The sequence below is a fragment of the Vanellus vanellus genome, assembly GCF_965231255.1.
Source record: "Vanellus vanellus genome assembly, contig: HAP1_SCAFFOLD_110, whole genome shotgun sequence".
Lineage (NCBI taxonomy): Eukaryota > Metazoa > Chordata > Aves > Charadriiformes > Charadriidae > Vanellus > Vanellus vanellus.
The window spans coordinates 261,041-285,930 of NW_028127815.1; the positions used below are offsets into that span (position 1 = coordinate 261,041).

The 24,890-nt window shown below is 52.4% G+C and overlaps 1 protein-coding gene across 1 annotated transcript in view; it reads left to right on the top strand.

Moving 5' to 3' along the window:
* Window positions 1-12,095: 12,095 nt before the first annotated feature.
* The window catches only part of LOC309684968 (olfactory receptor 14I1-like), a gene marked incomplete at both ends in the record, with an annotated part of 32,522 nt that continues 19,727 nt past the window's right edge, over window positions 12,096-24,890 (top strand). Inside the window, one exon of the mRNA XM_082500801.1 lies at window positions 12,096-12,423. Within this exon, the coding sequence (XP_082356927.1) occupies window positions 12,096-12,423 (328 nt within the window). The remainder of the gene's footprint in view (window positions 12,424-24,890) is intronic.

A 24,890-nucleotide genomic window follows, 5' to 3' on the forward strand; every position in this document is an offset into this window, starting at 1 on the left:
GGGAAACATGTCCGCTGAGCCCCGACCCGGCAGCTCGCTCACTCTCCTCTCCTGAGGGATGGGGAGAGAACTGGAAGGGTAAAGTGAGAAAAACATGCATCAAGATGAGAGCACTTGAACAGGTGAAGCAAACACCGTGCCCGCAAGAACAGGAAAGTAGGGAATTCATTCACTGCTTCCCATCGGCGGGCAGATATGGTGCCATCTCCAGGAAAGCGGGGCTTCATCATGTGTAATGGTGACTTGGCAAGACAAATCCCATCACGCTAAAGGTTATCCCTTTCCTCCTTCTTGGCCCAGCTTTTATTGCTGAGCACGATGCCCTGTGGTACGGAAAATCCCTTTGGTCAGTTGGGCTCAGCTGTCCCAGCTGTGTCTCCTCCCAGCTTCTTGTGCACCCCTAGCCTACTCACTGGTGGGGTGGGGTGAGGAGCAAAAAAGGCCTTGGGGCGGTGCAAGCACTGCTCAGCAATGACTAAAACATCGAGGGATTATCAACACGCAAGTTACTAGGAAGATAATTAACTCTTTCTCTTAAGAACGCCCTTGTAGAAAGGCAGCCTCATTAGAGGTAGCTTGTCCTGAGCGTGTGATTGCAAAGTGTGTGTTATTGTTTAGGAAAACTGATTATGCTTTACTTTTCTTTTCTTACAAACAGGAAAAGTTCTCCTGCGCCTGGGTGCAGCCAGGGCTCTGAGGAGCGCAGGTGGGAGATGGGGCAATGGAGCTGTGACATCCAGCTGCAGACTTCAGTGGAGAAGTCTGATGCCAGGACCAGGTGTGTCAGTCCCAGGTGGCCAATGTCAGAAATGGGCAGGGTGGGGAGGTGAGGAGCAAAGCTGTCCTACAGTGTCAGACCTCCAGGGACTGCTTCTCCTCCCTGTCCAGACCCCCTGAAGGGACACCCTGTATCCAGAACAATCAGAGAATGCTTCTATCCTAATCATAAGTGATAATCAGGAGTAATACATTATACATTAAAAATAAAAAAAAGACATTTTTCTTAGGTGCACTTTGAAATCTCCTCCTTAACTACACTCTGAAACCTCTCTAATTGGCTGTACAAGTCTTGAAGATTTGAAGAAAATTACAAGAACGATGAACACCTTGTTATAGCTTTCTGTCTTTTAATAAGCCCCACGGTGTATTTGGTGCTGAGTCCATGAGCCTCAGGCACTGAGAGAAGATTGAACAAAGTGCTCCAGAAGTCCAAGTCAGAAGCAAAGTACCTTGAAGCCTTGATTGGCCCCACTGAGGGTCGTTACTGCCAAAGCCTCCCCAGGGACTCGTTAGAGGAGATAACTGGAGGCTGTGGCTGCAGGTAGGCAAAGGCACTGTGCAGGTGGCTGTAATGCTGAGGAACCCCTTGGTTTGGTTGATGCAGCAGAAAGGCCAACCCCTGACCCCCAGGCCCTGGGAAGGCAGGTCCTGCCCCTCACTGGTGACTCAGGGCTCTTCCTGGGGGCAGTGGGGTGTGAGGGTGAGCGAGGCTGAGTGTAGGAAAATTCTGTGACACCTCCTGCCCTCCCAAAAAGGGGCAAGGACAAAACAAAATCCAGAGTCCCAAAAGAAGCACAGAATCATTTAGAATTGCAAAAGACCTTTAGGATCATAGAGTCCAACTGTAAACCTAACACTGCCAAGTCCACCACTAAACCATGTCCCTGTGTGCCACATCTACACATCCATTAAATACCTCCAGTGACAGTGACTCAACCACTTCCCTGGGCCGCCTGTTCCAGTGCTCGAAAGCCCTTTAGCTGAAGAAATTTTTCCTAATACGCAATGTAAATCTCCCCTGGAGAAACTTGAGGCCATTTCCCTCAAGTCCTCTCTCTCATTACTTGGGAGAAGAGACCAACCCCCACCTCGCTACAACGTCCTTCCAGGGAACCGTAGAGAGCGAGAAAGTCTCCCCTCAGCCTCCTCTTCTCCAGTCTGAACAACCCCAGTTCCCTCAGCCGCTTCCCACAAGACTTGTCCTCTAGACCCCTCACCAGCTTCATTGCCTTTCTCTGGACACGCTCCAACACCTCAGTGTCCTTCTTGTCATGAGGGGCCCAAAACTGAGCACAGTATTTGAGATGGAGCCTCACCAGTGCAGAGTACAGGGGGACGATCACTTTCCTAGTCCTGCTCACCACACTTTTACTGGTACAAGCCTGGATGCTGTGGGCCTTCATGGCCACCTGGGCACACTGCCAGCTCATATTCAGCCACCAACATCCCCAGGTCCTTTTCTGCTGGGCATCTTTCCAGCCACTCTGCCCCAAGCCTGTAGCGCTGCGTGAGGTTGTTGTGACCCAAGGGCAGGACCCGGCTCTTGGCCTTGTTGAACCTCACACCATTTGCCTCGGCCCATGGATCCAGCTTGTCCAGATCCCTCTGTAGAGCCTTCCGACACTCAGGCAGATCAACACTCCCACCTTAATTGGTGTCATCTGCGAACTTACTGAGGGGGCACTCCACCCCCTTGTCTAGATCGTTGATAAAGATATTAAAGAGAACCGGTCCCAGTACTGAGCCCCGGGGAACATCACTTGTGACCGGCCGCCAAATGCATTGGACTCCATTCAGCACCACTCTTTGGTCCCGGCCGTCCAGCCAGTGTTTTACCCAGCAGAGTGTACACCTGTCCAAGCCATGAGCAGCCAGTTTCTCCAGGAGAATGCTGTGGGAAAAAGTGTCAAAGGCTTTAATGAAGCGCAGGTAAACAACACCCACAGCCTTTTCCTCATCCACTAAGCCGGTCACCTTGTCATAGAAGGAGGTCAGGTTTCTCAGGCAGGACTTGCCTTTCATAAACCCATGCTGGCTGGGTCTGATCGCCTGGTTGTCCTGTATGTGCTGCATGATGGAACTCGGGATGATCTCCTCCGTAACCTTCCCCAGCACCGACGTCGGACTGATAGGCCTGTAATTCCCCAGGTCCTCCTTCTGGTCCTTCTTGTAGATGGGCACCACGTTTGTTATCTTCCAGTCAACTGGGACCACCCCAGTTAGCCAGGAATGCTGATAGATGACGGAAAGTGGCTTGCTGAGCACTCCCGCCAGTTCCCTCAGTACCCTTGGGTGGATCTCAAGCGGCGCCATAGACTTGTGTATTTCTAAGTGATGTAGCAGGTTCCTCACCATTTCCCCTTGGATTGTGGGGCTTCATTCTGCTCCCCAACCCTGTCTTCCAGCTCAGGGGGCTGGGTAACCAGAGAGCAACTGGTCTTACTCTTAAAGACTGAGGCAAAGAAGGCATTAAGTACGTCAGCCTCTTCCTCATCCCTGGTCACTGTGTTTCCCTCCACATCCAATAAAGGATGGAGATTCTTCTTGGCCCTCCTGGTGTTGATGGTGTATTTACGAAACATTTTTCATTGTCTTTTATGGCATGGCCAGATTAATTTCTAGTTGGGTTTTAGCCCTTCTACTTTTCTCCCTGCATAACCTCATGACATCCTTGCAGTCCAACTGAGTTGCCTGCCACTTCTTCCAACTGTCATAAACCCCTTTTTTCCCCTCAGTTCCAGCCAAAGCTCTCTGTTCAGCCAGGTCTTCTTCCCTGATGGCTCGTCATTCGGCACATGGTGACAGCCTGCTCCCGTGCCTTTAAAAGTTCCTTCTTGATGAATGTCCAGCCTTCCTGGACTCCTTTGCCCTTCAGGACTTCCTCCCAAGGGACTCTGTTAACCAGACCCCTAAACAGGCCAAAGCCCACCCTCCAGAAGTCCCAGGTGGCAGTTCTGTTGACCCCACTCCTGACTTCACCAAGAATTGAAAATTCTGTCATTTCATGATCACTATGCCCAAGATGGGCTCCAATCCTCACATCCCCCACAAGCCCTTCTCTGTTGGCAAACAACAGGTCCAGCGGGGTGTTTCCCTCCTCTGCTCCCTCCCCACCTGTGTCAGGAAGTTATCCTCAACACACTCCAGGAACCTCCTGGGCTGTTTCCTCTCCACTGTATTGCATTTCCAGCAGACATCCAGTAAGTTGAAGTCCCCCACGAGGACAAGGGCTGGCTATCGTGACACTTGTCCCAGCTGCTTCTAGAATATTTCAACTGTCTCTTCATCCTGGTTGGGTGGTCTATAACAGACTCCCACCATGATATCTGCCTTCTTGGTGTTTAACACCTCCCAGTACAGACTGGGTCCTGTCCCAGTACAAAGTGGATTATTTTAACGTGTCCCAGCATAGACTGGGCCCCATCCCAGTAGCAGTGGGATCCCCTGATCCCCTTGGAATGCAGAATGGGCACCATCCAAGTACAAATTGCATCTCCTGGCAACCTCCCAGCACAGACTTGGCCCTTTCAAGTCCAAAATGGGTCCCTTTGAACTAAGCCCAAGAAGACTGGGCCCCGTCCCTGTACAAACTGGATCCCCAATCCAGTACAGACTGAGCCTTCTCACAGTATAAACTGCACCCCTTTAACCCCTCCCACTACAGACTGATCCCTGTGGCAGTACGAACTAGATGCTGTGGTCCCCTCCCAGTACAGACTGGGTTCCCTCCTGGTACAAACTGGATCTCTTGCTCCACTCCCAATACAGAACAGACTGTCAACAAATAGAGATTTAACCCCTTCGAGTACAGACTGGGTCAATGCCGAGTCCAAAATGGACTCCCCGGTCCCCACCCACTACCAACTGGCCACCTCCAATACAATCTGGATCCTCTAACTTATGCCAGGACAGACTGGGCCCTGTCCCAGTCCAAACTGCATCCCCTGATTCCCTCCCAGTACAGAAGGGGCCTTGTCCCAGTATGAAGAGAATCCCTTTAATTCCTCCCAGCGGAGAAAGAGCCTCTTCCTAGTCCAAAGTGGATCCCAGCACAGCTCCCAGTGCAGACTACTCTGTGTACCAGTACAAAATGGATCGCTTTAACACTGCCCTGTACAGACTGGGCCTCATCTCAGTACAGACTGGATCCCCCAGTTTCCTCCCAGTACAGTCTGGGCCCTCTCCACGTAGAAACGGGATCCTCTGAGCCAATCCCAGCAGAGTCTGGGCCTCGTCTCAGTACAAACAGACTGGGCCCTGTCCCAGTACAAACTTTATCCCTTTAGACCCTCCCAGGGTACACTGGGCCACCCTCCCAGTCCACACTGGAGCCCCTGGCCCCTTCCCACTACAGTCTGGGCTCTGTCACAGTACAAACTGGATCGCTCTAACCCCTGCCAGTACAAACTTGGCCCCTCCCACTACAAACTAGTCCTCTTTCACCCCTCCAAGTACAGGCTGAGCACGCTCCCAGTATAAACTGCATCCTCTCATCCCCTCCCAGTACGACTGGGCACTGTGCCATTTCAAACTGGATTTCATTAAACCCTTCCAGTACAGACTTGGTCCCCTCCCAGTAAAAACGGGCTCTGTTTAGCATCATGGAATGGTCTGGGTTGGAAGGGACCATTAAAGGTCATCTAGTGCAAACCCCCTGCCATGAGCAGGGACACCTTCAACTGGACGAGCTGTCTCCAAGCCCCGGCCAAACTGGCCTGGAATGTTTCCAGGGATGGGGCATCTCCTGTCTCTCTGGGCAACCTGGGCCAGTGTCTCACCATCCTCATTGTTAAAAGGTTCTTTATATCGAGTGTAAATTTCTCCCCTTTTAGTTTAAAGCCCTCACCCTCTGTACTATCGCAACAGCCCCTGCTAAAAACTCTGTCCCCAGCTCTCCTGTAGGCCCCCTTTAGGTACTGGAAGGCCACAATAAGGTCTCCCCAGAGCCTTCTCTTCTCCAGGCTGAACAACCCCAACTCTCTCAGCCTTTCCTCACAGCAGAGGTGCTCCAGCCCTCGGATCATCTTTGTGGCCTCCTCTGGACCCACTCCAACAGGTCCATGTCTCTCCTGTGCTGAGGGCTCCAGAGCTGGAGCAGCACTCCAGGTGGGGTCTCACCAAAGCAGAGCAGAGGGGCAGAATGCCCTCCCTCAACCTGCTGGTGATGCTTCTTTTGATGCAGCCCAGGATACCGTTGGCTTTGTGATCTGCGAGCGCACATTGCCAGCTCATGTCCAGCTTTTCACCCCCCAGTATACCCAAGTCCTTCTCGGCAGGGCTGCTCTCCATCCCTTCATCCCCCAGGCTGTATTGATATCAGGGATTGCCCCAACCCACTCGATCCCACTGCCTATGTCATTGATGAAGATATTGAACAGTACTGGTCCCAGTACGGATAGCTGAGGTTCACTTCTTGTCACCAGTCTCCATCTGGACATGAGGCCGTTGACCACTACTGGATGGGACCATCCAAGCAGTTCCTCATCCACCGAACAGTCCACCCTTCAAATCCACATCTCTCCAGTTTCACAGAATCACAGAGTGGTCAGGGTTGGAAGGGACTTCTGGAGATCATCTAGTCCAAGCCCCCTCCTAGAGCAGGGTCACCTACAGCAGGTTGCACAGGACACGCCCAGGCGGGTTTGGAATGTCTCCAGAGTGGGAGATTCCCCCACCTCTCTGGGCAGCCTGTTCCAGTGCTCTGCCACCCTCAAAGGAAAGAAGTTACTCCTCATGTTAAGATGGAACTTCCTACATTCAAGTTTGTGCCTGTTCCCTATAGTCCTATCACTGGGCACCACTGACAAAAGACTGTTCCCATCCCCCTGGCACCCTCCCTTTAAGTATATATAAGCATAGATAGGGTCCCCCCTCAGTCTCCTTTTCTCCAGACTAAAAAGCCCCAAGTCCCTCAGCCTTTCCTCATAAGACAGATGTTCCAATCCCCTCATCATCTTTGTAGCCCTTTGCTGGACCCTCTCCAGCAGTTCCCTGTCTTTCTTGAACTGGGGAGCCCAGAACTGGACACAGTACTCCAGATGAGGCCTCACCAGGGCAGAGTAGAGGGGGAGGATGACCTCCCTCGACCTGCTGGCCACACTCTGCTTGATGCACCCCAGGATGCCATTGGCCTTCTCAGCAACCAAGACACATTGCTGGCTCCTGGGCATCCTGTTGTCCACTGGGACATGCTGCTGCATGTTCCCCCAAAATCTTCTTTCCTTCCAGCTGGACAAGCCCAGCTTTTTCAGCTTCTTCTCACAGCACAAGTGCTCCAACCCTGACCACCTTGGTGGCCCTCCACTGAACGGGACCCAGTTTACCAGTGTCTCTCACGCATTGAAGGGGGTCAGAACCTGGGGGAGTATTCTGGATCTGTTCTCAAATGTGCTGAGCCCAGGGCGGTAATCACTCCCACTGGCTGTGCTCCTGCTCATACCACCCAGGATGCTTTTGGCCTTTGCTGATGGCTCCATGTTTTGCCTAATGAAACCAAAGGACCACCAGAGCCTTTCCTGCAGTGCTGATACCAACCTAGGCAGTCCCTGCCCTCTGTCACTTCAGGCCCTTAGTCAACCTCAGCGAAAGAACTTCAGATCTGTCCTTGTTGGATAACATGATGTTACTAGTGGCCTGTCCTTCAAGCCTGTCTAGGTCCCTTGGGATGGCAACCCTGCCCTCTAATATAGTGTCTGCTCTCCTCAATGAGGTGTCATCTACAAATGCTAGAAAAAAAGCATTTTCTCATCTCCTTTGGGTAATTAAAAGCCCTTGAAACATGGTGGAACCCGACTAGATACATCCCTCTGGGCAGAACACTATGCGTTCACCACGTTCTTCCAAGCCCGAGTACTGATCTCAGTTATTACCCATCTACTTATCCACCCAATCAGACCACAATGTCCTAACTGGACACAAGAACACTGTGGGGAATGAGGCTGATAGCATAGTGTTTGGCGCACAGTCTAGTTGGAGGCCTGTAAGTAGCAGTGCTCCCCAGGGGTCAGTACTGGCCAGTCTTGTTCAACATGTTAATCAACGTCCTGGATGAGGGCACAGAGTGTACCCTCAGCAAGTTTGCTGACATCTGTTGGAAGGGTAACACAGCAGGGCATAGGCAGTCCAGGAGGTTCTTGGATTGTATTGACAACGTCTTTCTCCCAGTGGTAGAGGAGCCAATGAGGAGAGGAGCTCTGCTCGACCTTGTCCCTACCAACAAGGAGGGGCTGGTAGGCAGTGTCAAGCTCAAGGGCAGCCTGGGCTGCCGTGACCATGAAATGATCAAGTCTGAGATTGTCAAGGCAGCGAGGAAGGTGCGCAGCAAGCTGACCACCCTGGGCTTTAGCAGAGCTGACTGTGGCTCCTTGATGAAACTGCTCAATATAGTGCCATGGGATGAAGCGCTGGAGAGAAGAAGGGCCCAAGTAAGCCAGTTAATATTCAAGGTTCACCTCCTCCAAGCTCAGGAGTCATGCATCCCTACAAAGGAGAAGGCAGGCAGAAAAGCCAGGAGGCCTGCATGGATGAACAAGGAGCTCCTGGACATGCTCACAAGTGAAAAGGAGGCCTATAGTGGGTGGAAACAGGGGCGGGAAGCCTGGGAGGAATACAGAGAACTTGTTCAAGCAGCCCGGGATCAGATTAGGCAAACTAAAGCCCAGACTGAACTAAAACTGGCCAGGGGCATCAAGACAAACAAAAATCCTTCTTTAAGTATGTCAGCGAGAAAAGAAAGACTAGGGAAGATGTGGGCCCTCTCCGGAAGGAAATGCAAGAACTGGTCACCCGGGACAGAGACAAAGCTGAGATCCTCAATGACTTTTTTGCCTCAGTCTTCACTGGCAAAGACTGCAGCCACACTGCCCATGATGCAGAGGGCAAAGGCAAGGAGTGGGAAAATGAAGGTAGGTGTAGGTGCCCACTGTAGGTGAAGATCATGTATAAACCACCTGAGGAACCTGAAGGTGCACAAGTCCATGGGACCTGATGAGACACATCCACGGGTCCTGAGGGAACTGGCAGACGAAGTTGCTAAGCCACTGTCCCTCATATTTGAGAAGTCGTGGCAGTCTGGTGAGCTTCCTGCTGACTGGCCAAGGGGAAACATAAGCCCTGTTTTCAAAAAGGGAAATAAGGAAGACCTGGGGGACGACAGGCCAGTCAGTCTCACCCCTGTGCCTGGCCCGATCATGGAGCAGATGCTCCTGGAAACTCTCCTGAGGCACATAGAAAATAAGGAGGTGATAGGTAGCATCCAGCATGGCTTCACCAAGGGCAAGTCATGCCTGACAAAATTTGATACCCTTCTATGAACAGGTAACATAGTCTATGTTACATGTCTATGTCCTTTGGCATGCCAGCCTTTCCTACCAGGGTAGTGTCTGCAAATCCTATGAAAAAGAACACTTGCATCTTCTCCAGGTCCTTAAAAACATGATAAACAGGGCAGGTGGCAGGACAGACCCTTGCAGGAGGTTTCAAGCTAGATGCCTCAATGCAGAGTACCACGCATTGACCACACACCTCTGAGCCAAATCAGCCGTCTGGTTAGTTACCCATCTCCTTATGCACCCATGCAAGCCATGACATCCTAATTCGGGCACAAGCATATTGTGGGGGAAGATGTTGAAAACTTTGCTGACTTCCAACTTAAAAGACCAGCACTGCTCTCCCTGCACTGAGCAATCGTGTTCTTCCATCACAGGAAGCAGAGAACGGTGGGACACAAGCTGTCCTGGGTAAATCCAGGGTTTCAGACACCCACAAATGGGTTCTGAGCGGACACACTCTGGGGCACAGCCTTGAGTTCCCCTGCTTATCCGTTGGCCATTTTTTTAAAAGAGCATGCAATATTTGGATGCTGCCAGTCATCAGAGCGTTCCCTCCCTCAACCTCCATGGCCTTTCAATGGTTATGGAGTGTCATTGGACATGCTGGGACATTAGCTTACCCTGTCATCTCCCTCAGCTGCCACCCCTCCTGTCCCATAGACTGGTAAGGATTGTCTTAGTTAAGGTGACTTGGGAACAATCCACTGCTGGTGGCGTTCCTCCAGATTCCTGCCCCGAGTCACAGAGCCCTGGGAGACCTTGCTGGGGCAGACTGAGGCAAAGAGGATGTAGAGAATCTTTAATATAGCTCCACCCGCTCTCTGAAACTCAGCAGTGGCCACACAGTGGCTTTGTTTCTCCTCAAACTGTTCCTGAAGGAGTAAACACTCATTCTGGTGCCCTTGAATTGCCTTTCAGGCTTAGATTGAATTGTGATCTGGACTACAGCAGAGCTTGGAGGAGGCTGTCCTTGAAGACCAGCTGGACTGAGCTCTGCCACCGTGTCACAGCTCTGTCTGCCACAGGAACGGCTCCAGCTCGTCCTGTCTGTGCCCCTGGCTGAGATCATTGCTGCACGTTTGGGCTGAAGCCCCCCAGCTGTGGCACCAGGCAAGCGGTGACTTGCCATAAGGACTCCTGGTACCAAGAGTCCAAGACCCCGTGTGTGCTACTGATGGGACAAGAAGAGGAGGTACTCATGCCCAGCTCTTCTTCTGCTGGGAGAAATAACACTGCTGGAAGTAAGTGTCTCTGCACAGCTGAGGGAGGGAACATGAGAGATTGCATCAGCCTTTTTCACAGGCGGTTCCCCTGGAGCCCCAGGGACACCTCCAGGGAGCCCAGAGGGGACAGAGAGAGTGCCACCGTGGGCTGGTCCTCTGCTGCTGAGCTGGGCCGGGCTGCTTGGCCGGAGGGAGCTCCTGGCAAGCGGGCAGCGCTGCAGAGAGACAGCTCTGCCCAGGAGCAGGGCTGGGGGCACTGCCTGCAGGCAGAGAGGGGAGACCTGCGAGGCAGAGAGACCTTAAAGGCAATCTGGAGTGGGGGGTGCTGAGAGCTCACTGGGGCATAAATCTTCACCGGCCTCTGTGTGGTAAGTCTCGGGGTGCCGGGAAGTGCAGCTCCAGTTCCTGGAGGGATCTCCTCAAGCTGGTCCATCTGAGAGCTGCTGGGCTCTGTCAGGAGGACTCTCTCAGTTTCTGTGCTGTAGAGGAGGAGGATGTGCTCCAGAGCAGGGCTTCCCTGCTGCCCGGTGAGAGGGACAGGGCCTGAGGGCTGCCTTCTGCTGGGGATGGTTGTGGAGGTGTGCGTAGGGGTGTGCAGGCAGGGTTGTGCAGTGCTGTCCTTGCCATCAGGGTCCCTGCACCCCGGGGCTGTGTGCCGGGGCAGGGACTCTGCCGCCTGCCAGGGTCAGCTCTGCGCCTGCCCGGGGAGCTCCCACGGAGCTTCTGTGGGGAGAAGCAGTGGGTGGAAGGAGCGACCTCTGGCAGGTCATGGTCGTACTGCTGTTGAGAGGGTGCTTCGTGTTTCAGGGCTGCTCACAGCTGTAGATCACTGCAGGACATTCCCAGGGGACGTTTCAAGAAGCACAGCAAGGCAGGGGCGACCTGAAAGGCAAGGGTACTACTGTTCATCCACTCTTCTAGTCTGGGTTCTCTGTGTGGGCAATGGGACATAGAATTTCATCTCTCAGTGCAGGAGGAGGCACTCAACTCCCAGTCTGTTTCCCTTAGCGGTGAATAAACCGTGTGGTGTCAGGAATCACCACTCCGTGGCTCACAGGCAGCATCAGTGTGGCTTTTGCAGCCCCGCAGGTGTCTGCGCTGTCCCCACGGGAGCCTGCCCAGCCAGAGATGTCCCTGGGCAGTGCCCTGCTGCTGGGAGGGGGCTGCAGGGCAGAGCTGAGCACACAGCGGTTGCGATGGGCTCTGGGAGCACTGGCAGGGGGAGACCTGGGCACAGAGCAACAGCTCCTGGCAGGGACAGCTCCAGGCAGCAGAGAGCTCCTCCACCCTTCTGCATCCCTCTGTGCTCAGCTGCACCAGGAGAGAAAAAACTGTGTGGAGAAATGGGCTTTGAAACTGCACTCTCAAAAAAGTCTCTTATTATTTGTTTTCTTCAAGTACATTTTTAGGGAGACCATTCTCCCATGGAGGCAGGCATAAGGAGGGCTACATGTGTAGAGACCAGCAGGTCACTAGTGGGCAAACCAGTGCTCCCGACTCTGCTCTAGGGCACACAAAGCCCTTTTGTCCCTCAGGGCTCAGCAGGGTTCAGGCTAAAAGGATGGGAAAGAGAAGGCTTTCTACCCCTTCAAAGGAAGGGCCCTCAACAGCAAAATCTGAATGAAATTCTTACAAAGAAAGAGAAGTCATTTTAGAGGAATCTTTTTGGGAAAAAGCACAGGAAAGGCTCAAAGAAGTCTGCCTTAACTTGTCAATGTCTTCCACTCCATCAGCAGGTCCCTGTGCCCAGAGTGAACAGCAAATGTCCAACAGCAGCTCCATCACCCACTTTCTCCTCCTGGCGTTTGCAGACACTTGGGAGCTGCAGCTCTTGACCTTCGGGCTCTTCCTGGGCATCTACCTGGCTGCCCTCCTGGGAAACGGCCTCATCATCACCGCCATCACCTGCGACCACCGCCTCCACACCCCCATGTACTTCTTCCTCCTCAACCTCTCCATTTTGGACCTGGGCTCCATCTCCACCATTGTCCCCAAAGCCATGGCCAATTCCCTCTGGAACACCAGGGACATCTCCTTTTTGGGGTGTGCTGCACAGGTTTTTATGCTTTTCTTCTTGCTTGGAGCAGAGTGTGCCCTTCTCACTGTCATGGCCTACGACCGCTACATTGCCATCTGCCATCCCCTGCACTACGGGACCCTCCTGGGCAGCAGAGCTTGTGTCCGCATGGCAGCAGCTGCCTGGGGCAGTGGGTTCCTCAATTCTCTCCTGCACACGGCCAATACATTTTCACTGCCCCTCTGCCAGGGCAATGCCGTGGACCAGTTCTTCTGTGAAATCCCCCACATCCTCAAGCTCTCCTGCTCACACTCCTACCTCAGGGAAGTTGGACTTCTTACATTAAATTGTTTTTTAGCTTTTGGGTGTTTTGTTTTCATTGTAATGTCCTATGTGCAGATCTTGAGGGCGGTGCTGAGGATGCCCTCTGAGCAGGGACGGCACAAAGCCTTTTCCACCTGTGTCCCTCACCTGGCCGTGGTCTCCCTGTTTGTCAGCACTGGAGTTTTTGCCTACCTGAAGCCCCCCCCCATCTCCTCCCGTTCCCTGGATGTGGTGGTGTCATTTCTGTACTCGGTGGTGCCTCCAGCAGTGAACCCCCTCATCTACAGCATGAGGAACAAGGAAATCAAGGATGCATTGTGGAAACTATTTGAATATAATCTACTTCAGATTAATAAGGTTCTCCTTATCCCACAAGGACTCACACTGTATCTCAAAAAAAGCCAGCACTAGCATTTCGGCATATGTATCTTTACTTTTCCTTTTTTTGAGAGAGAGTTTTGATCTTGCCTTGCCTTGCCTTGCCTTGCCTTGCCTTGCCTCGCCTCGCCTCGCCTCGCCTCGCCTCGCCTCGCCTCGCCTCGCCTCGCCTTTCCCTTTCCCTTTCCCTTTCCCTTTCCCTTTCCCTTTCCCTTTCCCTTTCCCTTTCCCTTTCCCTTTCCCTTTCCCTTTCCCTTTCCTTTTCCCTTTCCCTTTCCCTTTTTTTTTTATTTTGCATTTCTTTGTTCTTCTAGACTTGTGATATTATTGGTTTTGGCCTCATTCCTCTTTTTCTCTTGGCACAAAGGCCACATGCACATTTGCATTTGGGCTACTTCTTTACATAAACTCAATAAAGAAGGCAGCAAAAAATTAGTGGTCTCAGCCCCATCTCTACTGCCTCTGAGTCGGGGCTGCTGCTTCCCCTGAGCCAATGCCAAGGACAGGAGCAGGAGACAGCCTTTATGGTGCTGATCTCTCCTGACATCCACACTGTCCTGCGGTGCCATTGCATTTCTACTCCTCCTAAAGTCTCATGTTACTTGTGACAGTCCTGTTGTCTCTACAGTGGCATTCTTGTTGCTGCAGGCAGGAGCAGTCCGTGTGAACAACTGCGTCAGAGTTGGCCTCCCTGATGGAACCACGGTCACTAAAGGGATTTTTCAAGGCAGGGTTAGAAGTCTGGACGTGTCTTCCAATGCACCCAGGGAGCTGCTCCCTTATAAACACTGTCGCTCTTCTGGTGTTCTTGATGGGTTCAGGAGGACAGGCTCAGAGTCCCAGGGGGATCTGTGAGGGCCCAAGGGCTGGGTGAAGACCTCCCTTCGTGTTGCACATGTCCACTCAGACAGCAACTGGTCTTTGACTTATCGACTGGCGCTGCCCCACCAGCAGTGGGGCTGATGACAGATGAGGAACTGGGAGGTGCATGGAGAGCTCAGGGGATCTGCATGGACAGTGTGTGAGTCTGAGTGGGCAGTGAGCGGTACCTCATAGAATGAGTGACCATCCAAATTTGAAAATGTCAACCTGTGGAGCCCATGGGCTAAGAAGGAAACTTCGAAGCAATGAGAGGCTGTGAGGACCCAGTAGGAAAAGGGACATAGGACTGGAGAGCGGTTCAGGACACCCTCTCGGAAAGCCTCAAAGGCTGGATCTAGTGCAGCCCTGTGCTGTCCTTTGTGCCATTGGAGACACCCTTTGGTCCTACTCAGCCCTGTCCTCTCTTCCTGAGCCAGGAGGGGAGATGGAACGGGGCTCAGAAGCAGTCATCCCTTTCTGGCTGGGTCTGCTGCCCACCCTGACCAGTATGCCCAGTGCAGGCTCACCTCATGGCCCCAGGGCACCACAGCCCCCTCCCTCTGCACAGCAGCACCACCAGCTCAGGGCCATGCAGGGAGCACAGGGTGGGAACCAGGAATGTCCACCTGGGGAAAGGATCTCTGGGGAGAAGGGGTGTCCAGGGCGAAGAGCAAGGGAGCATTTCTGTGCCTTCAGGGAGGAACCCATGAGAAGGAGAAAGCTCTTTCTGCAGCACCCACTCGGGGCAGGCTGCTCCGTCTCTGGAGCAGGACTCTTGTGCCGGCCTGGGGAGAGGGGCTGGCACTGAGGGGGCAGAGGCCGCCTGTTGTGGGCACCTCCTTGGCCCGAGATCAGGGCTCCTGCAGGTTCACGGACCTCCATGTCCTCCTGCCACATGCAGCCTCCAGCCCCGGGGCTGATGGGGAGGCTGAGAGCCCTCTCTGTTCCCCAGCAGCTGCTGTGCCCTTCAGAGGAGCTGTGGCTGTGGGGGGAGCAGCCAGAGCTCTGCAGCACCCTGTGGTGGGCACAGCCATGGGGCCAGCCCAGAGGGGGCTGCTTTGCGGGGCTGGGCTGGGGAGAGGGCAGGGGAGTTGGGGAGAGCCTGGGAGGGGCTGGGCTGGCCTTGGACGTGCCCAGGAGAGGACACACACCCACTGGAGTGTGTGGTGCAGAGCCAGGTCTCGTGGCAGGGAGCTGAGACATGCGGGTGCAGGAGAGAGGAGGCCGGTCTGTGCCCTCGGTGCCATGGGCAGACTGGGAAGGTGCCCAGGACATTCGTTCACCCCCAGCCTCTCCCCTCGGCTCCTTCCAGCACTGGCCACTCGCCCCTGTTCATGGGGGAGGTTTGCTCTGTGGCCATCTCCTGCCTGAGTCCTTGATAGGCCAGCAGAAGGCACATGGCCTGAATGCCAGTTGTGAGGGTGTGTTGTGGTTTGGGCCGCACTGGGCTCTGAAAGGAAAGACAGACGCTCTCCACCACCTCTGTCTCCAAGGAGAGGAGGGAGACAGAGAAAGAGACACTTGGGTTTAAAAACTAAACTACTTTAGTGAAAATATTAAGAATATAATAATAATTAAAAAGGAAATACTGTTATAGATACACTCTATGTAAAGTGTATTGAGCTCTCTGGATGATGATGACATCATCGTCAGGCACTGGGAAAGGCCCAGAATGGACTCAGTGGTGGACGGGAACTAGATTCCGGATCTGGATTCAGGAACACATGGATCGGGGTCAAAGGCAGATGGACAGAGTCCTCCTCAGACGTCGGCCATTGCAGAAAGGGGGCTGACCCTCTGACCATTCAGCTTTTACACTGAGCATGGGGCAGATGGGGTGGAAGATCCTATTGGTCAGTTTGGGGTCACCTGTCCTGTCCGCACCTCCGCGCAGGTGGGACCCCTCTACGCTCTTCTGCTTTTGACCCTCCAGCGTGGCACATAACCAAGTGAGCTGCCCTTGGCTGTTATAGCAATGAGCGTAAGCGAGAGCCTCTCTGCACACCATTGCGGTATTGTGACTCTGGAAACAGACACAGTCTGAAGAAGGAGCCGTTAATTTCAGAGAGTGCAGCTAGTTAGAAGAGACTTCACTGGGAAGTATAATTACGGAACAGAAAAATGGTTCTGTTTTACCTCAAACTAGGACAGACAGGGATCTTCAGAGCCTGGGTGGGTGCAGCTACACAAACACAGATGTCTTCAGTCACAGGGACACAGACGCCTGGTGCCCATGCAGCTGCCCTGACAGCTTCCCAAGGGGCTCTGGTCTCCTGCAGGTCGCGTGTGACATTGGCCTGTCCCAGACAACACCTCAGCTATGTCGGGGCCTCTACAGGTGGTCCTGGATGTCCATGGTCAGAGAGCTGAAGTCTGCCAGGAACATGATCCTGTGTATTTAATCTCCTGACGCTTTCCACCTGTCCTGACAAAATGACCGGGTCTAAAGGCACCTTCTCAGCAGGCCATCCGGACCGATGCCCTTCCCATTGCTCTCCAGTTTCCCCTTGCCCTTACTGCTCGCTCAGTCTGATCCCTCTCAACTACCCAGGTGCTGCTTGAGAGTTAGAAGCCCGCCCTTGTCTTTCAGCAGTCTGAAGGGCTCTTCAGCCAAATCCTTCCGTGTGTTTATACCTATCATTTCCCATCAGTCTCTCTCCAATACTTCTAGTGACGACGATGACCCTCGCTGGAGGAGTTTCACCAGGTTGAAGAAGCCCACCTGCCTCAGCGTTCCAACACAGGGCATGTGCTCTAGGCCCCAGGCCTCAAAACCAGGAAATTCCACCTGAATTAAGAAAACAGGTTGTGGCACCAAGGGTGCAGGACACTGGCCCAGGCTGCCCTGAGAGGCTTTGGCGTGTCCATTCATGGAGATATTCAAAACAGACCTGGGCATGCTATTGAGCAACCTGCTCTGGCCGACTCCCTTTAGGCAGGGGATTGAAGTAGATGATCTCCAAAGACCTCTCTCAATCTACACGGTACTGTGAGGACATGAAAGTCAGTGCCCATGACGTCCTTCCTTCATGAGTACCAGACAGCCCAGCAGCAGGCCCATGGTTTGGATATGGAGGTCAGCACTGAGTGCCTGAGAGGCCAGCACCAGCCTCATGGGTGAGCTTGGTGTTTGCAGGTCCTTTCTGCCTGAGTCCTTAACAGGTCAGCAGCAGGTATGGCCAGGATGCCAACTGTGAGGGTGTTGCTGCCAGAGAACCTGAGAGACCATGAGCAAGCTCAGAGGTGTTGGACGTGGTGTGTTTCAGAGCACCTCTTAGGGCAGCAGAGGGTTGATGACCTGGCTTGGTACTCGTGAGGTCCCAACTATGGAACATGTCAGCAGCAGGAGTGTGTATGTAACATACAATATGTGCATGACAGCATGTATGGAACATGCCAGCAGCAAGAGGTTGCTTGTGAGGTCACCACTGCTTGGACACTGGACTGGCCAGTAGAAGGCCCGTGACCGGGATCTGTGTTTGTGAAGTCATTTCTTTGTGAATATCTTTTTAAGCAAGGATCAGGTTTGTAGCTGTGTTAGGTGCCTGTGAGGTCTCTTCTCGGAAACTTTCCTGGACTCTTCCCTAGGCAGTGGGATGCCTGCAGTAGTGTTCCCAAGGTTTCAGACAGCTTTTGCCTTCTCAGCAGTGAAATGTCTCTACTTTTCTCTCCCCTGAGTTGGGATTCCTGGACTCACTGGAAAGACGCCCAGCAGAGCCAAGGTGCCTGGTCCCCTAACCCCTGTCCTGGATGGGGGTCATGATGGGAGGTGTGGCACTCAGCATACTGTGTGGTCCCCATCACTGCCTGGTGGGCTTGTATCCCCCATCCTCTGGAAGCCATTCTATTTCCTGCAGCAGCAGGAGCCCTTTCCCATTGCCCCTTAGATGGTTCTGTCAGGCTCCAAGCCCTTCCCGAGATCTACACTGGGACACAGGGGCTCCTTTCTCTTTAGTCCCCACCCATGCACACCACAACCTGGACGTCAGATGAACACGCAAGGGTGCATAAATGTGGGAGCAGTGTGACCACCACATCGGCAAAGATGTTTCAAGGGTGCACCCAAACCCTTGGCTCAGGATTTGCCTTCCCGGGGCCTGGGGCTCAGGGCTCGGCCTTTGTGCTTCAGAAAGCCAAGGCAGGGTTTTCTCAGCCGCGCAGCTGCCCCCACAGGGCCTTTGCCTACCCACAATCATGGCCTCCAGATGTCTGCTCGAACGAGTCCCTGGGGGTCTTTGTCAGTAACCACCCTCAGTGGGGCTCAGTCATACTTGAAGGTGCTTTTTCTCTGCTGACTGTGACTTCTTCATGAGAGGTTTGTGCAATCTCCTCTCAGTACTTGAGGTTCAAGGGCTCAGCAGCAAAAATGCCATGGGGCTTGTAACAGTGAAGAAAGTTCTGAAAAAACATGTCTCTTCCTGCCATTTTCTTCTACTGTTGTACAGTTAATTGGACAGTTTCCCAGTGTACTTATGGAGAAAGGTATCAAAGGGCTTCTAAGAAAAAAGACTGTTTATTTTCAAAATGGAGGAGAGGCTATAGCTGCACTCTCTGATTGATGTTGATCCAGGGTCTCTCCTGAGGAGATCTGGACTGGTCAGAGAAGCTGTCCCTTGAGGTCTGACACAGCATGGACAACCTTGCTCCGCTTCTCCCCAACCCCACCACGTCTCTCCTCAGCCACCTGGGACGTTCCTCCCTTTGCCTCACATCACACTTCTCCACCGCAGCCTGCAGCTGGAGGTTACAGCTCCTTTGCACCAGCGCCCACTGCTTTCCTTAGAGACCTGGAGGCACAAAGGCAAAGGGGGACTTGTCCTTATTTCTAACAAACCAAATAACAGTTATAAGATTTGCCTCACAAAACACACTCAAAAACTCTATGTCAAGTACGAGCTGTCCCCAATGGGGTTCACCTTCCACAATGCATAACCATGCAAAAAATGATTTAGACAGATGGAAATTATAAAATCAACAAAACTAAAGAGGTTCCTGAAGACTGATAGCCACAGATTTTGGAAAGACCCACAAGCTTTTAACTGCCTGAAGCTCAAAGCTGCAACTGGATTCTTGAGAGGTGTCTGAATGATCGAAGAAGAAGGGGAAGAGAGATCTAGAGAGCAATCACAAGTGCTTCTGTGCAGATGCACTGCTGGAAAGGTGCCTTCAGACATGGTTGGTTTAGTTAGGAGAGGTGGAAATAAGTGAAGGATGAGGGAGATGAAATTCAGAGCCTGAGAGAGGGAGTCCTGACAAAGCAAATAGAGGGGAAGGTCCATAGGTCTCCTCTTGCTATCAATGCACATCCTGAAAACTCCTGAATTCGATCTCATGGGAAAACATTGACACTTTATCAAAAGTATTCACTTGATTCAGCTGATGAGGTTATGCTCTTACACGATGGTTGGGATCTGGGCTTGGTCATCCTGCTTGACGAAGCACATTGAGGGCTTTAACAATGATCTTCACATTTCATTTTCCTACAACTTCCCACTTCACCAGCTCCCAGGGATGGCAAATTGTCTGCTCATTCCTTCCATGGTCTCTTCAGTGAGGGACGTCAGCAGGGCCTGCCAACACCCTCAGAAACCTCCAGGTTTGCTGCTTCTCCAGAAGCTTGGTCAGCCTTTCAGGAGCTGCAGTTCAGGAACTCGGCACCAGAGGGCTCATTCCCACAAAAAACCACCCGAAGGAACCAAGTTGGGGCCTAAATTTCCTTTAGTCTTCAGGTCTGATGTGCCTCATTTAAGAGATTTTGGGAGTGTAGCCAAAGTGAAAAGATGTCAAAGCAGAGAGACAAAGGGAATAACATGTTTGATTTTAACTAGCCACTTTTGCATTATTGTCAATGCACTTGGCTTAGAGGAATGACTTCAAGTAGAGTCGGCACCATCCAGAGCCATATGGATGGACTGGCACAGCCCCTGCACCATCCCTTGCAGGAGGCACCCCCCCTCTCCTAGGCTGAGGCGTGCATTCAAGATGCAAACCTCTGCAGTGCCCACTTGTCACAGGCCTCCCGGCAGAGGCTGACTCATTCCCCATGACCCTCCAAGCCTGCATCAGCTCATTGGGCTTTTGCTCCCCAGAACTGCAACGCTCCAGCCCATGGCAGCTTTGGCTTTGACACCCTCCCTCCATGCTGGGCCAAGGGTTCCCAGTTCCTCCTTGGCAGCTGCCCCTGCTTCCACCTCCTGCCTGCTGCCTTTTGGCCCTGGCGCTCACTCACTTTACACCAGCAGCCTCCTCAGAGGCATGTTTCTCTTCATGGCTATTCAGAGAGATCCTTCCTGCCCTTGGAGGAGGCTGTCCTGTAAGGCCTATGAGATTCCCTGAGCTCCTTCACCCTTCAGAGCTGCTTCCCAGGGCACCGCTTGTGTCAGTCTCCCACGCATGTCAAAGTTGTCTTCTCTGGAGCCCGCCCATCTATGCTCTGCTGCTGGCCTTCCTCACTCCTCTTTGGCACCTGGGACACCACTATTTGCTGGTAAAGACCGCCAGGGCTGACACTGTTGATCACACCCTGACCAGCTCTTCCATGTTGGCCAGTACCTGGTCTAGGTGAGCATCACCCTTCCTGGCCCACCTGGCAGCTGTGATAAGAAGTCATCCCAAGATCCTCCAGACTGTTGGCACCCTGTTGCTTTGCCTGGCCACTGAATGCCAGGATACTTACGGTTCTTCATGGGAACCTGCTCATGAACCTGGAGGCTTCTCTGGGTAGATGTCAGAAGAGTTTCAAAGGTCCCTTATGGAGGCTGAGTGCCTTTCTTACTGGGATCATCACAGACCAGCACCTCCTGGTGAAAAAAACACCCTTGGATGCAAACTCTCTGGTCCTACGCACTGGTAAGTGTGCAGTTGGCTCATGTGAACCCTGGCTTGTTCCCCATCCACTGCTGGTTGTTCTCCTCCGAAATCCTGCCTCAAAGCACAAAGGCCTGGGAGACCTTGCTGGTGGTAACCGAGGAAAAGAGGACATCAAGTATCTCAGATCTATCTACACTTACTCCTACTAAATTCAGCAGTGCTGCTACATTATCCCTTGGGCTTCTTTAACTGTTCCCGAAGTAGCAAAAGCTCATCTTGGTGCCCTGGAATTCCTTTTGAGTTTCAATTGAGTTTTGATATGTACCATTGCTGGGCCTGGATGATGCTCTCCTTTAGGACAAGATGTATCCAGGCACACTGTTCAAGTTATTGGTCTTTTCACCAAGGGAGTGAGTGAAGATGCCTGTGTGATGCGCTTCATGTCCATGCAACGTGTGTCACTGTGGGATAGAGAGGGGTCAGACCTTGCCTCTGAATAGACCTGGTGGCTGATGCCTCTGACTGACGCCTCTGAGTGACAGCATCAGACAACAGAACAGACACCAAATAGCACTCTCTGCGATGCTGTCTGGGGCATCTGTGATGCATCCACCCTGAATGGGAACTGTTTTCTCGTAGGTCCCGTGTGGTCCGTGCCAGCCTTGGCATCTTATGTAGCTCTCTGGGCCTAGGTTTGAACATGAAATTGAGTAGCTGCCCCGAATTCTGTCAGGCAATGTGGGGCTGAACAGGGGAACAATGCCATTATTGTCACTGCAGATCTCTATGATTAGAGAGAGAACACAGAAAAGAATATAGGAGTTCTCTATCATAGGTTCTATGATTCTGTGGTTCTGTGAAAGGGCGGTCGATTGGAAGCTTGCTGAACACCTGGGGTCAGAAGGTTGTGTCCAGAGATACACAATCCATCTAGAGGTCATTTACTACGTCTGTACGTGGGGAGTCGACACTGGGACCAACACTCTTTAACAACTTGGTTAATGGCCTGGATGGTGGGGCAGAGTTCACCCTCAGCGGGTTGCAGATGATATGAAACTGAGAGGAGTTGCTGCTACACAAGATGGTTGTGCTGCCCTTCTGAGGGACCTCAGCAGGCTGGAGAAAGGAGCAGAGGGGAACTTCACCAAGTTCAACAAGGGGAAATGCCCAGGCAGCAGTAACACCATTCAGCAGTATATGTTGTAGAATCATAGAATCATAGAATTGCTGAGGTTGGAAGGGACCTTTAAGGTCATCAAGTCCAACCATTAACCTACCCTGACAAAAACCACTTCAAAACCATGTCCCCAAGTACCAAATCTGCCCTTTTTATAAACACCTCCAGGGATGGTGAATCCACCACCTCCCTGGGCAGCCTATTCCAATTATAAAAACCCATTCAGTGAAAAAGTGTTTCCTAATATTCAGTCTAAACCTCCCCTGACATAACTTGAACCCATTTCCTCTGGTCCTATCACTTGTCACCAGGGAGAAGAGGTCAGCCCCCACCTCTCTACAACCTCCTTTCAGGTAGTTGTAGAGGGTGATAAGGTCTCCCCTCAGCCTCCTCTTCTCCAGGCTAAACAACCCCAGATCCCTCAGTCGTTCCTCATAAGATTTGTCCTCCAGACCCCTCACCAGCTTTGTAGAGCTTCTCTGGACACGCTCCAACACCTCAATGTCCTTCTTGTAGTGAGAGGCCCAAAACTGAACGCAGTACTCGAGGTGGGGTCTCACCAGGGCCGAGTACAGGGGGATGATCATTGCCTCAGTCCTTCTCACCACACTAGTCCTGATACAGGCCAGGATGCTGTTGGCCTTCTTGGCCACCTGGGCACACTGCCGGCTCACATTCAGCCGGCTGTCCACCCAGGTCTTTTTCTGCCGGGCAGCTTTCCAGACACACCACCCCCATCCTGTAGTGCTGCAGGGGGTTGTTGTGACCCAAGTGCAGGACCCGGCACTTGGCCTTGTTGAACCTCACACCATTGGCCTCGGCCCATCAGTCCAGTCTGTCCAGATCCCTCTGCAGAGCCAACCTACCCTCAAGCAGATCAACACTCACGCCTAGTTTAGTGTCACCTGCGAACTTACTGAGGGTGCATTCGATCCCCTCATCCAGATCATTGATAAAGATCTTAAAGAGAACCGGCCCCAGCACCAAGCCCTGGGGGACACCACTTGTGACTGGACACCAACTGGATTGAACTCCACTCACCACCACTCTCTGGGCATGGTCGTCCAAACGTTTTTTTACCCAGCGAAGAGTACACCTGTCCAGGCCATGAGCACCCAACTTCTCCAGGAGAATGCTGTGGGAAACAGTGTCAAAAGCTTTGCAAAAATCCAGGTAAATAACATCCACAGCTTTTCCCTCATCCACTAAGTGGGTCACCTTGTCATAGAAGGAGATGAGGTTTGTCAGGCATGACCTGCCTTTCACAAACCCATGCTGACTGGGCCTGATCACCCTATTCTCCTGCATGTGCCATGTAATGGCCCTGAGGATGATCTGTTCCATGACCTTCCCAGGCACCGAGGTCAGACTGACCGGCCTGTAGTTCCCTGGATCCTCCTTCCTGCCCTTCTTGTGGATGGCTGTCACATTTGCCAACCTCCAGTCAGCTGGGACCTCCCTGGTTAGCCAGGACTGCTCATAAATGATGCAAAGTGGGCCGGTGAGCACTTCCGCCAGCTCCCTCAGTACCCTTGGGTGGATCCCATCTGGCCCCATTGATTTGTGTACCTCCAGGTGCTGAAGCAGGTCCCTCACCATTTCCCCTTGGATTACAGGGGCTTCATTCTGCTCCCCATCCCTGTCTTCCATCTCAAGGGTCTGGGCACTCAGAGAACAACTGGTTCTACTGCTGAAGACTGAAGCAAAGATGGCATAAAGTACCTCAGCCTTTTCCTCATCCTTGGTCACGATGTTACTGGTCCCATCTACTAGAGGACAGAGATTATCCTCAGTCTTCTTTTTATTGCTAATACACTTATAGAACCTTTGTTTGTTGCCCTTGACAACAGAAGCCAGGTTTAGTTCTAGCTGGGCTTTGGCCCTTCTGATTTTCTCCCTACACAGCCTCACTACCTCTTTGTAGTCCTCATGAGTGGCCTGCCTTTCCAAAGGCCATAAATCCTCTTTTTCTCCCTAGGTTGCAACCCTAGCTCCCCGTTCAGCCAGGCCGGTCTTTTTCCCAAACGGCTTGTCTTTTGGCACAGGAGGACAGCCTGCTCCTGCACCTTTAAGACTTCCTTCTTGAAAAACATGCAGGCTTCCTGGGCTCCTTTGCCCTGGAGGACTGCCTCCCAGGGGACTTTGTCAACCAGGCTCCTGAAAAGACCCAAGTCTGCCCCCCGGAAGTCCAGGGTAGCAGTTCTGCTGACAATTATGATAGATGGGACTCCTCGTTTTGAACGACAGAAATTCAACAGACCTCTTAAAGGAATAGTTCATCACTTTAGAGAATTATATTTTTGCGTGTGTGTGTATATATACATTAGAAGACAAATATAACAGTAATTTGAGTGAGACTGCACTTTTAGAGGACTCTAGTGTCTGAATTTGTGACTATATTTACTTTATAGCCAGCTGTGGTGTGTGGGTTTCGAGGTCTCAGCGTTTTCGAGCTCGCCCGGTGCGGGGACCTCAGGAGGGAGACCTCAGCACTTGACCCAAGCTGCCACCACGGTTATTTCATACCATGAGCGTCGTCACATTCAATATAGATTAGAAAGTTTGCTGCAAAGTTCATTCTCTCCCTTGATGGCTGCCATCCTGAGAACTTCTTCCCCAGTGCCAGATCCCCCAGCCCTCCCCCTCCTCCCGAAGCTGTAGCGCTCGCAGTGTCCCACATTTACTGCACAGCTTCTGACTGATATCGTTGGCTGAGTGTAGTCTTTGTATATTTTGTATTGGTATCTGGATCCATATTGGTTCTTTGGTGTTAGTAATGTAAATTATCCAATCTTTGTCTATTAAATCTGTTGACATTTCCACCCATGTGTTTGCTTGTTTTTTGCCTGATTCCCCTTCCTGGGTGGGCAGGGGTCATCGGGTGACAGAGTGATTGTCTAAAGGACCATAAATTGTGAGGGGTTTCTCAAACCATAACACAGGCACAACTTTATGGTGAGGCTCTGGACTTGGTTTCTTCTTCCCCAGTG